The 12,795-nt window shown below is 41.3% G+C and overlaps 3 protein-coding genes across 3 annotated transcripts; 1 reads left to right on the plus strand and 2 right to left on the minus strand.

The window, feature by feature from the left end:
• Positions 1 to 50: 50 nt before the first annotated feature.
• LOC104817323 (golgin candidate 4) lies at positions 51 to 5,292 on the minus strand. Its single transcript, XM_010546473.1, has 15 exons — positions 4,899 to 5,292; positions 4,507 to 4,605; positions 4,278 to 4,400; positions 3,580 to 3,714; positions 3,214 to 3,340; positions 3,063 to 3,127; positions 2,775 to 2,942; positions 2,566 to 2,679; positions 2,278 to 2,418; positions 1,748 to 2,044; positions 1,589 to 1,654; positions 1,305 to 1,507; positions 1,109 to 1,163; positions 714 to 902; positions 51 to 561 (listed from the first exon to the last, which is right to left on the minus strand). Exons 1-15 carry the CDS (start codon positions 5,118 to 5,120, stop codon positions 292 to 294), a joined length of 2,274 nt encoding a protein of 757 aa, XP_010544775.1. The 5' UTR covers positions 5,121 to 5,292; the 3' UTR covers positions 51 to 291.
• A 1,351-nt stretch (positions 5,293 to 6,643) lies between these two features.
• On the minus strand, positions 6,644 to 9,086 carry LOC104817324 (U11/U12 small nuclear ribonucleoprotein 59 kDa protein). Its single transcript, XM_010546474.1, has 9 exons — positions 8,995 to 9,086; positions 8,456 to 8,632; positions 8,050 to 8,380; positions 7,872 to 7,955; positions 7,733 to 7,798; positions 7,553 to 7,625; positions 7,161 to 7,471; positions 7,023 to 7,063; positions 6,644 to 6,938 (listed from the first exon to the last, which is right to left on the minus strand). The coding sequence occupies exons 2-9, from the start codon at positions 8,608 to 8,610 to the stop codon at positions 6,848 to 6,850; spliced, it is 1,152 nt and encodes a 383-aa protein (XP_010544776.1). The 5' UTR covers positions 8,611 to 8,632; positions 8,995 to 9,086; the 3' UTR covers positions 6,644 to 6,847.
• A 1,631-nt stretch (positions 9,087 to 10,717) lies between these two features.
• LOC104817325 (delta(8)-fatty-acid desaturase 2-like) lies at positions 10,718 to 12,491 on the plus strand. Its single transcript, XM_010546475.2, has one exon. The coding sequence runs from the start codon at positions 10,989 to 10,991 to the stop codon at positions 12,339 to 12,341; it is 1,353 nt and encodes a 450-aa protein (XP_010544777.1). The 5' UTR covers positions 10,718 to 10,988; the 3' UTR covers positions 12,342 to 12,491.
• The last annotated feature ends 304 nt before the right edge of the window (positions 12,492 to 12,795 follow it).

A 12,795-nucleotide genomic window follows, 5' to 3' on the forward strand; every position in this document is an offset into this window, starting at 1 on the left:
AAAAATATCCACTTGAGAGTTGAGAGAAGATCCACAAACACAACACTACATGCCACAAAAACTGTTTTTATTTCACCAAGTCCCAATCCAATATTAGTTTTCGCAAAAAGATCCGTCATACAGAAACTCTTTGATTTTTTTTTTCTTCCACAAGAAAAAAAAAAGACAATAAAAGAATTAATGGAACAAGGTGAGATAATTACAACATCAGATTGACAACCCTATATACTTAGCATGAATAGCAGAGAGAGAGAGAGAGAGAACTTCAACGCTGTTCATACATCTGTATTTTTACCATTGATGATGTTGCTGTTGTTGTAATCTGGAGAGACGAGGATTGCTATCGGATGAGGTGAGAGGAACCGTCGAGTACTCTGAGTCAGAATGATGCTCATATGGGGGAAGATAGTTTGTCCTGGCGAACCCTCCTCCAGCATCAGGCAAAGACGTTTGATGCGGCGGTGATCCTTGCTTGACTTTATTCGCTGCATCTTCCGCATCCCTTCTCTCTCTTTCCTCCACTTCCTTTAGCAGAAAATCAACCCACAGATCCGCAAAGGACTGTAAAAGCAACGGACAGAACATAACCGGCCTCAGTCTCAAAAAAGTACACAACTCATTCTCCACCGTCTTAACTCTGTGAATCGAATCTATTCCAAAGATGATCACTAAGAGGGTCAAAAATCATTGAGATCAATCATGAAAGTTCTAACCTGGTTATCTGAAGCTGTATTAGAATGTGCATCCGCAGAGCCACCGCCGCCCAGGATCCCGCCTACTAAGCGGCCAGGCAGGCCCAATACGCCTCTTACGACACCTTTCCCGGTTCCTTGTTGAGCCATCCCTATCCGCTGTTTGTCTTCCTCCGAGAATCCCAGCATCCGTACCATAAGGTCCAAAACCTAGACCAGCATGCACAAATCGGTTTAGTCGAGGACATGGCTCAATACGAATGGCGGAGAGAAATCTGCATGGAGGTTAATTCTGCTGCCTCGGCTAATTCAAATGGGATTTTTTTTTTTTTGGAAGGGTGTGATGTAACTAATAGCATGAAAAATTCCAGCTCCTAAAGCACATCGTGGGAATGTTGGACTGATTCCGACCTTACCTCTTTGCTATGGTTCCTCTGGAAGTACGTGACTAGCAATTTGATGACAATTCGCCTGTGCCACAAATAAATAGATAAAGCGTCAGAATTCCATCTATCCACAAAAATAACAATCTAAATCTGACAAGGAAGTGAACATTGTAGAAACAAATACATTGTCAAAAGAAGAAGAAGAAGCAAAATGTCACGGACTTACCTATCAACAAGATAATCTGAATCCACTGACATCCTATTGAGCCTTGTCATGCTCTGCTCCAGAACACGGCGTACTTTTGCATTGTCTTCTTCAAGTTTGTTGACTCTGTTTTTCCATTCCGATGCAACCTTTTCTGCTTGCAACAGCTTGGATTCGACTTCTTCCTTTTCTTTCTTCGAAGACTCTAATTGCTCATCGGCATCCTTTAAAACAGCAACATAGAATCAACTGAAGGCCCATATGTTTCATCATAGTTGAAAAGGGAAAGGCAGAATGATTCCTACTTTCAATCGAGCGGAAAGTTTCATCGACTCTTCTCTGGCCACTGCAAGCTCTCGTTCAAAATGTTCCTAAAACATTCAAGAAATGGAACACATAAATGAACTACGACAGATCTCCAGCATGAGCCCAAAAAAGGGTTATAAGAATTTCCTAAAACCAACCTTAGCCTCGACTTCAGCATAGTACTGGCCAAGCGCAGTTTCAAGATTTAACAGTTCAACATTTTTGGCCTCTATTGTTCTCAAACAATTTGTAAGCTTTTGATTCAAGTCATCAATTACTTCCTTGGACTTCTGGATTTCAGTGTCATTGCTCATCTTGATATTCTCCTGACTAGCAATTGCCTGCTTAAGAGCTTTCTCCAATTGTAATATCTGAGACCTTTGATATTCATTGGCCTTGCGGAGTTCTTCAATCAGTCTGCTATCTTCATCCATCTTCTCGGACTCCTCAGATTCCTGTAAAATTATAGCAAGGAAAACTACTGAATCACTGCTCAGGAAAATCAATAAGAAAACCGGACTAGAGAATAAGGTTTTATGACACAACTTGAGCAGTCCATTTACAGGAAAAGTAGGACAATTAGCAAGATTTTGATGTGCAGCTATAAAAAGCTCTAACAAAGATGACTGACAGCGATCTAATTGTAATGGATTGTGAAGAAGATTAGCTGAAATTTAGGATGAATAACCTTCTCTAGTAGGTGTTGTTTGAGCCGTTTGAGTTCTTGACGAGCCTTATCCCTTTCATGCCGTGTTTCCTCCAAAGAATTTTCCAACCTCTGCAAAGATTGCTCCATCTCTTCTTTTCCAGGGAAGCTTTCTGGTTTCTCCTAATTAAATGATGCGAAGCATGACAAGGAACAATAAATGCTTACTCACACTTTATCAAATAGGGACGGGATGGGCATAAAGCCAAAGTTCCTTTTGCTCCATGGACCAAACACATTCACTTCAGTTAGCATCAAAGACCAATTTACCTTGTTCAAGTTACTAGGATGTCTAACGAGAGCCTCTTGCGCATCTGGGAAGACTTTGTTACTTGTTGACCTCAAGGTAGCTTCTAAAGCAGTCTCCAGTTCACTTTTTTTCAACTACAGGAAGATGAAAAAGGAGATAAAATACATAGAGAAACACAAGCAGCTAATTCAGAACTTGTAGAATACTAAAAGCTAGGAGCATGATAAACCTTAAGCTCAGTATTTTCCTTCTCCAGGGCTCTGTTCACTTCTTTCAAGTTTTCCATGGCAATTCCCACAGCTTGGTTCTCTCGACCATTCAACTGCATCTGTGGGTGTTTGCTTTCTGCTAATTTTGCGTTCAGTTCGCCACGTAATTTGTTCATTTCCAAGGAGGTCTGCAAACGGATGAAGTAAACATCTAGTCAATAGTCAAATTAGAAAACAGCAACTTAAAAGATGGTGGTTCCTAATTGAAAAAAGAGAATGCAAGTTCACTTCAACTCAATTCCACTTACTTGTTCCTTATCTAACCTTAGAGATTCGAGTTCTTCTTCAAAAGTTTCATTCCGTCTGCGCTCCTCTGATGAAGTGAAAAAACAGTAAGGAGGATAAGATACTAGATAAGCAAGATATAAAGGACAACCAAGTTGACATCCTGCTATCTACCTTGCAATGCAAGCTGCAGTTTTGCTAAATTTTCCTGCTCTTTCTCAAGTTCGTTTCTTTGTAATTCAAGCGTGGCTTGAACAGCTGCTAGTGTTCTGTTTCTCTCTTCTAGCGAATCTGCAAGCTCCTAAAATGCATTCAGATTGTTGCTTAGAACTCAGTATTCAAACCAAAGATCATATAGCAGAACAACATAAAGCATTTTCATTAACAAGAAGAACGGCTCACAACATAATATTAGCTATACGCAGAACAATCAGGAATTATCCTAAAACTCCCAACATATATATCTAATAAACACCAGAATGTTAAAGAAAACAAATAGGATTAACCTTGAACAAAAAACGAAATAAAGAATGGCGTTACCTTTTCCTTTACATGTGAAACGGAATCATTGCCTAACCCATCAAATTTAGAGGCAATGCCATTGTACGTTTGGTTTCGATTTTTCGAATGAGACACAGATCTGTGCAGCTTGTTGGGTAAGTGATCATTGTTTCCCTGAATACCACAAGTTAATTTGATAGTTTCTGACATTAATGAGTGATCACGTTCTTGAGCGTGACAAATAAACAGAAGGGTCGGTAATAATTTTAAAATAACTATGTTGAGGTAGCTACTGAAAAAGAAACGACAATATCAAGCTTCCTTTCATCTTGATATAGTGAGCACGTATTTGGACCCAAAAACAAGATTTTTAGATCTAGCCAACTATACATGATAGCCAATTGTCTGCACAAACTGTTATTTAGCAGCCTATAATTCCACTTAATAATATCAGAAGTACAAGCCTTAGCATAAACTTATACGACAGGCATGCGTTCCATGCTAGTAAAGAAATGTAAAAGGCTCAGTTGCAATGTTAAACAGGTAGGCATCATATACCATGCACCATATAAAAAATAACTGCATTATTCTTGAACAGAAGGTCGCTGGCAAGCAGCAGTATCAAATTGCACAAGAAACACATATGGAAAAGTTGACAGGTACGAAGCCTAATAGTCAAATGAAATACTCCAAAAGACGAAGATAAAATAGCAGCAATACATAGAAGTGGCATAAACCTGGATTGCATTATTGTTTGATGCCCTGGAAAGGTCGGTTCTAGCCTCTATAAGAGCATTGTTACTTGCAGCCAGGTTTTGTTTCAATGAGCCATTCTCCTGGTTCAATCTGGAAATCTGATCCTGTAATCCAGAGGCCACAGTGTGAAGAAGAAAAAAGAAACAAGGCAGAGTAGATGTAAGAACTGAGAAGGCCAGAAAGGATACATCACCAATGCCACGACGTTACCTCTTTCTCTTTCAAAAGAGCTGCATAATTTATTAATAGAGCCTTGATTTCTGATCCTGCTTCCTGAAGCTGTCTGATTTCTGCTTTATACATCTCAATCTACAAAAAACATCCACAAAACAGGCATAACATGATTTCAACTACTACAATTTGCCAAGTAAACCGAACTCTTTGCCAGAGCTTATCCCACAAAACCCAACTCAAAGCCCCGTCCTGAGATAAAGTTCTATCCAGATAGCACTATTGCAGTAACGGTAAGCGGAATGCTATTCCCAATTTCCTAATGCCCAAAACTCAAGAAAACATACAGATTGCCGAATCAACTGGAAAAGAAGCCATGGGCCACCTAATTGAATTTCGAACATAAATTGCAACAAGAACAGAAGAAATACCTCATGATTAACGGGCGATTCGGCCCCATAACCATTGGCGATCGGAGACTTTGAAACGGACCTGGAATATCTGATACCGCTAGAATTCCTCCGGTCAGAGCCAGAGAAATCACCGCCATTGGAGGATCTGTAGACGGAAAGATCTTCGTCATCTTCGTTGTCATGCACATCAAGCACGATCTTGTTCAAGTTCTCCTTCAAACTAGCGATCGAACTCAACATAGCTCTCCCTCTATAGCAGCTTATCTGCCACAGAAAAAACCGACGGAAGCAACAGATTCCTCCTCCGAGAGTTTACCAGAGAGACGAGAATCCTCGTCGCGGAGATCGGATTCAAGGTTTTTGCGTAGGGTAAGATCCGAGAAAGGAAATGGAAACTTTCTTTTTCCCTTGAAAAAGAAAATGTTTTTATTTTGGAATTTAAGAAAAATTCGACGTTTTTTTTATAACATAACACGTGCCCATTAAATAAAAATTCTTCGCACGTGTCGTTTTTGGGCCTGTCATATTGGGCCTTACTCACCACCGTCCATTCATTTCATCTCAATCTATAACTACAGCAGAGACATTAGTCATCATTTATCGGCCCATAAATTTATATGGGCTAAACTTTTTAGAAATAAAGCCCAAACTATGAAATGGGCTTTGTCCACGTCACCTCATCCATACCCCCCCCCTCTATATAAGACATCTAAGTAGCAACGGCTTCACCATTATCAAGCTAGGGTTTTTATGTTTCCTCGCCGTCTCTCTCTCTCTCTCTCTCTCTCTCTCTCTCTCTCTCTCTCTCTCTCTCTTCTGTAATTTGATGCGGCAGTCGCAAACTCGATCGCGCTGTTGGAAGATGCGATGACGAGTGAATATCTGAAGTTACAGATCGTGTGATTCGAGATGATATCCAATCTTTTTGGTTCGTATTCACTGAGCATCATCCGCTTCGTAATTCTTGGTCTTCATTTCCATTTCCATTTCCATTATCGTCTTTTGCCATCTGTAAATCGAAGGTCCTATGGGTGAAGCGCAGATGTAGATGCGTGTTCAATCCAAGTTTGCCTTCGGAAATCGAAGTCCCGAGTCTGGGATCTACCGGATCCGGGTTTTAATCCCTGGTTCGGGTTTCACCTCTTACGATCTCGTTTTCGAACAAATTGCGTTGCTTTTATTGTTTATTCAAAGCGAAGGACCCAGCAGAGAAGCGAGTGTACTCCGAGATTGAGGCTTCTCTAACATTCTTACAACCTTCGCAGAACAAACAGCTGATTATTCTAGACGCTCCACGATTTTCGTACCGTGGATCGTCTGAAACGTCGGCGAGATTTTCTTGCGTATTCTGAGAAATGTTATTGGTGTTGCGGAAGGAAAAAACAGGGATTGTGTGTATCGGCGTTGTGCTAATATCAATGCACTTTGTACGAAAGTATTCCCTGCGAGATCAAAGGGGAAGATGGGCAGTTGTGATTCATTCTTCGTTGAATTTCCCAACAATCATCTTCCCCACATTCTTCCTAAACTGTTTTTGCAGTATCTTATCGGATGAAACTAATGTGAACTACTTGCAGATTGTAGAAAATATGACAATTTAAGCATGAATAGATATAGTTTACATTATGATCAGAAATATTATTTATAAGATCAAAGTTATAATTATAGCCATATGACGAGAACTAAAATTAAGTGAACTATCCATTTGTGGAACTGTAGTGAAAACAAGAGATAAGCTTCTGATTTCATTCAAAGAACAAGACTTTAAAAAAATGAGCTTTGAGATCGATAGATTGAATCCAATAACTAAGACATAAGCGTCTGGTTTCAACATGACTTTACAGAAATGAGCTTTGAGCTCGACAGTTTGGATCCAATAACCAACAGTAGACCAAACTAAACCCACCAGATAGAAAGTGGGGTAAACTATCCGAAATCCTGCTCGACATGGATAGTGTTGGACGAATTTAGCCGGAATTTCCATTGGGTTTCACCATGTAAGATGCCCATATCTCATTAGCGGGTGGCGAGGGCAGGACCCAATGACCGGGTATGCGGCTGCAGGACAGTGAATTATCTTATCTTGTTAGGGATGAACAAACAGTTGTGTTCAGAGAGAAGTGGGGGCAGTTGTGTTCTTACCTTCCTCCATGTCTGATATATGCATCCCATTCTCTTCTGACCTGTACGAAATTCAAGAATCGTATTCACAGTGATTCTGTGCAAGCTGTAGAATTCTTTCTTAGGACAGGAAAAGAACAAAACCTATGCAAAGATCACCTCAATAAGTCTGCTGATATCATGATCGCTGCCATAGTAGTAGTGGTAGAAATCCAGGGGTAGATTTGCCACATTCTCTTGTCCCTTCTTACCAATGTCTAGTGCGGTGGAACTCCCTTCGTTCATGTCCTCGCTCGTTTCATTGTCCCTGATTGGGACATCACTTTCGGTGTTCTTACCAGGTTCCTCTGCAGTGGCAACATCATTATCGCCATCTGTGTTAATCGAAGATTGAGCTTGGTTCTCCTCTTGCTCCACTGCAGCTCGCACACTCTCGAAGAACTTGTCATCTTCCTCCGGGAGGAAATAGCCTGTTTCGCTCCAGATAAACATGTTACATAGTGCTGCTTCTGTTAAAAAATCACGTGCATTGAACCACACGGAGCACATACCTTGTTTCTTCAATTTTTCAATTCTTAGGGACCGCAACTTTTGAAGTTCTTCAACAATTAGAGCCAATTCTAGCTGAAAAGCAATTCACATCCATGAGAAAACCTGATCAGATGTAGAACCACAAGCAAAAAAGTCTACTTATCTCTAATGGCTAGCATGTTAAGAATCTCTAAAAACACCTCAGGTTCTAGTCTTTTTCTCTCTCGCTTTGCCTTGACCTTCTCAATCGCCTTCATCTCTTCTACCTGAAAGCAGAATCCCTCAAATACGGGCAATAGATAGAATTCCATCATGTCATTGATATTGCTGAGATGTTACCTTGCGGTTTGCCATGTCCTTGGCCATCTTCCTGGCCCTCCATTCATCGGCCTCTCGATTAGCTTGCTCGAATTGTTCATGCTCCTGAAACCATACAAAAGAAAAAAACAAAATGACAAAGTAAATCTCAACTATGCAGCCTGCATACAAAATTTCAAACTATGCAGCCTGCACCCGCCTTAGCACGCTCTTGGGCAACACATTGTCGCTTCCTCTTCCTCCAAAGTTTGTTCCTTTTGGATTTCTGCATTTTGGACACCAATCCTACAACCGAGGATCTCTCTTCCCAAGGACTATTCTCGTCAACCACAAACCTAAAAGGGTCTAACTGAGCACTCAGCTTTGACATCAACAAGTTCGCTGCTTCCACTGAAAGAGTCGCCTGGTGTTCTAAATCCATCTTCCCATCTTCTAAATATCGCAAAAACTCTGCTACAGACCCTTGTTCTGCATTCTCCGTTGCCCCCTTACCATCTCTGAGCATCATCAATGCTTCCAGCTCTTTCTCCCTATTGAATGGAACGGATACGTCACACAATATAACAAATCACCGACAGGGGATCTGAAATTGCAGTGTTTCTTACATCGATTTTGCCAGATTAAGCGTGTCTTGGAGCTCTTTAAGCTGATGAGATGCGTTGTTCGTGTTCCAGAACACGCTTGAACGAGGAGGGTCCGGAGGTAGCATCGGAGACCAGTGAGGCATGGGATGAGGTGACTGGAAATGAACCGAATTCATATCTAGACGACAACGCAATTTCCTGCACAGCCAAAAAAGAGAGCAAAACCAAAAGAAACCAAACGATTATCCGACAGTTAAGAACTTCATTCCATTCCATATCAATGGTGCAATAATTTCTAGTCAAGACAGAGATCTGCCATGGAGACAAGAACTGTAGAGACAAGATCGGGTTTTGGCTGTGTGAAACCGGAAGATCTTCGGCCGTCGTCGACAGAGAGACAGACGGGTGGCCGTCTTCGTCGACAAACAAGAGAGAGGGAGCGGACGAGAGAGAGGGGTGGCCGTCGTCGACAGAGAGAGGTAGCAGACGAGACGAAACTCTCGTCAACCCAGACGGGAAACAACGACGCAAGAAGAAGAAGAAGACTAAGAGACACTTACCGGCGGCGAGAGAGAGGCAGAGGAACGGTGGTCGTCGCCGATGGAAAAGAGAAGAACAAGGTAGGGCTTGTTTTTTTTTATTTCATTTATTTATTTATTTATATATAAATAAAGAAAACGGGCTTTTGAACAGATCCAAAGCCCAACGTCTTTAACCCGATCAAATCCGAATCCGAATTAACATATAGGGCTTTTAATAGGCCTCAATAATTGTTGGGCCTTAATGGGCCTTAGGCTTTAAATAAAACAAAGCTCTTAATGGGCTTTGAATAAAAAAACATTATTACACGAAAATTGTTATGTTGCTTCGCTTTTTTTTTTTTTATAGATTAAACTAAATTCAAACATTGGGTAAGAGAGTTTATAACATATAACGTATATTCGCTTTTTGTGTGTGTATATATATATATACGTATTCACATTTCAAAATCATCTCTTCCCTAGGATTTTCTATGAAAGGAATTAAATCCAAAACCTCAAATCTATAAGTTGACTTTCGTACTTGCAATTGGGAAGATAAGTTATATATAATACACCATTTCCAAATGTAGAAAACAATCATATCGAAATTAAGACAACGCACACACACGTTGTGTTGTTTTCTTCTTGCCCTTTGATTCAATCAATGAGACACATCTCCATCTGCTCCTCTTTATGAATGCCAACGAGAAGGAGAACAATTCAATACGCGCTCCTAAGCTTTTTTGATATATTTTCTTCGGTTTTGAATTAAATATTACAAAAAAAATATTCATATTTTCTGTTGTATAGATGTGTGCAATCATGAATTAATATCCAAAAGTAAGGGCAAGGTTCTATAATTACATGGGTAGTAGGTACTTTCATTCTTTTTAAAGATGTGGTAGGAAATTAGGATGATTTCTCCGACTACATCCACCCTAGGTCCGGGACCAACCTTTGTATATGGACCATTTTAGTCTAAAAATTACCTTCCTTCCCAACAGTGAAATCGAACCCATGATCTTGAGAATGACTTTGTCACCTCTCAGTCATTGGTGGCATTGGACCACCAACTGTTGGGTCTTACGAAAAATGAAAGTAAATTATGAAAAATGTAAACCTTAATTTTGTGCGTTTTTTCTTGGAAGAAATAATTTATTTTTACGGTTACTTTTTCGGGTATTTCTTAAATTTTTCGGGGTCCGTCGACAGTCCACGTTTCCACCCATACTTTAAGTATAAAACAATGGACCGACGCTCCAATCACAAGCTAACAAAAATATCTCCGAACACACGTGGCATATTGCACTATTATCACATAACCAACCATTTTTTTTTCGTTATTATTATTATTATTATTATTTCGTATGATGGTCCTCTAACGCAACGATTCATCTAAACCAATTCTTCAAAAAGTCACACAGCAAACATGAATGAAGAGCCCATCTTTACGTGTACACGTCACCGCACGAAATCATTGCAGGGAATATAAAATAAAATGTAACTCAATTTTTTTTTTATTTTATAACTTTTGATATTTTAAAAAAAATTCGGGGATATGTAGATTTATACGTTTTTCGGTCACACGTTTCGATACGCTTTCATTTGATTGGACGGGTGATTTTTTTTGTTGTCTCCTTTTAGTTGTTTATTTATTTGTTTGGCCGGGTAATTCGGTCGTCATTAGGGAAAAAAAAAATTAAAAATCGGTGTGAAATTACTATTTACGAAACAGTAATTAAAACAAGGGAAACCATAATAAAAGGAGAGAGAGGGCTCGACGAGATAAGCATAGGGAGCAGAGAGAAAGATTCGGGGAGGGGAGGAAGAACGCTTCAACCCTAGATCAAATCCGATTCAAAGATCTCCCCTTTCCGTTGCCATAAAGGGGAAGAGTCGAAGAATCGGAGAAAAGGTTTTGTTTTTTAAATCTGGGTTTTGATTGTTCCTGTGAAATCCAGAAAAAAATTCCAGATTTGGAACCCTTCGTTTCCTCTCTGTTGATCGGATCTTCTTCTCTCTGGGCTTCAACAATGGCGGAGGTCACAGACAAGAAGAAGTACATTACGAGCGAGGATCTGAAGAAACACAACCAGCCGGGAGATCTATGGATCTCGATTCAGGGCAAGGTATATGACGTTACCGATTGGGTGAAATCCCATCCCGGAGGCGATGCTCCGATCAGAAATCTCGCCGGACAAGACGTCACCGACGCGTTCATCGCTTACCATCCGGGCACCGCCTGGGCCCACCTCGACAAGTTATTCACCGGTTATCACCTCCGTGACTTCCATGTCTCCGACATCTCTCGGGACTACCGCCGCATGGCCACTGAGTTCACGAAACTCGGTCTCTTCGAGAACAAAGGTCACGTGACCGTCTGCACCCTCACGGGCGTCTTCCTCATGTTCATCGCTGTCCTCTACGGCGTCTTGGCCTGTTCCAGCGTCTGGGCCCACTTCCTCTCCGCCGTTGTCCTCGGCCTCCTCTGGATCCAGAGCGCCTACGTGGGTCACGACTCGGGCCATTACAACGTCATGACGAGCCGTGGCTACAACAAACTGGCTCAGCTTCTCTCCGGCAACTGTCTCACCGGAATCTCGATCGCGTGGTGGAAGTGGACCCACAATGCCCACCACATTGCCTGCAACAGCCTCGATCACGACCCAGATCTACAGCACATCCCTGTCTTCGCCGTCTCGACCAAGTTCTTCTCCTCGATGACGTCGAAGTTCTACGGTCGGAAACTCGACTTCGACCCATTGGCCCGGTTCCTCGTCAGCTACCAGCACTGGACGTTTTACCCAGTGATGTGCGTCGGTAGGGTGAATCTCTTTATCCAGACGTTCTTGCTCTTGTTCTCGAAGCGTCACGTCCCCGAAAGGGCACTGAACATTGCGGGCATTTTGGTGTTCTGGACATGGTTCCCTCTCCTGGTCTCTTGCCTCCCCAACTGGCCGGAGAGATTCATGTTCGTGCTGACGAGCTTCACCGTCACGGCGCTGCAGCACGTGCAGTTCTGTCTGAACCACTTCGCCGCCGACGTGTACACAGGCCCGCCCAACGGGAACGACTGGTTCGAGAAACAGACAGGTGGGACATTGGACATATCATGTCGGTCGTGGATGGACTGGTTCTTCGGCGGGCTTCAGTTTCAGCTCGAGCACCACCTGTTCCCGAGGCTGCCGAGATGCCATCTCCGGCGAGTTTCTCCGGTGGTTCGGGAACTCTGCAAGAAGCACAACCTTCCGTACAGGAGCCTGTCGTGGTGGGAGGCCAATGTGTGGACCATTAGGACGCTGAGGACAGCGGCGATTCAGGCCAGGGACGCGGCCAACCCCGTTGGCAAGAACTTGGTCTGGGAAGCTGTCAACACACATGGCTGAGTCCAAGATTTTTGTTTCCTTTTTCTTAAAGTTTTTGTTTGCTTTCATGGTTCTTTTTCAATATTCTGCTTTATTTTGTTAAGAAAAAAAAAACAGCTGGAAAATCTGATAAAGGGGTTATTTTTTTATCAGATAACCGTTTACATTATATTTAGTATGTCATATGTAATTATACTTCATATATATATATATATATATTTTAATATAATTAGATAACATGACATTTTAGTGAAAAAAAATGGCTATAAATTGCCATTGATGGTCAAATTTGCTGGATTTGACTTGTGCGTTACACATTTTTTGGATATTGTTAGTAAAGTAATTAATATAAACTAATTTGAGTAGCAAATCGATAAAATAAATGTATATTTTTTTAGAAAGATATAACAGCCTAAAAAAATGGAATTTGAATATGTTATTTTAGGAAGCAAACTGTATTATAATTGATAAAAAA

This window comes from Tarenaya hassleriana, unplaced genomic scaffold (genome assembly GCF_000463585.1).
Source record: "Tarenaya hassleriana unplaced genomic scaffold, ASM46358v1 Cleome27, whole genome shotgun sequence".
In the NCBI taxonomy this organism is placed as follows: domain Eukaryota; kingdom Viridiplantae; phylum Streptophyta; class Magnoliopsida; order Brassicales; family Cleomaceae; genus Tarenaya; species Tarenaya hassleriana.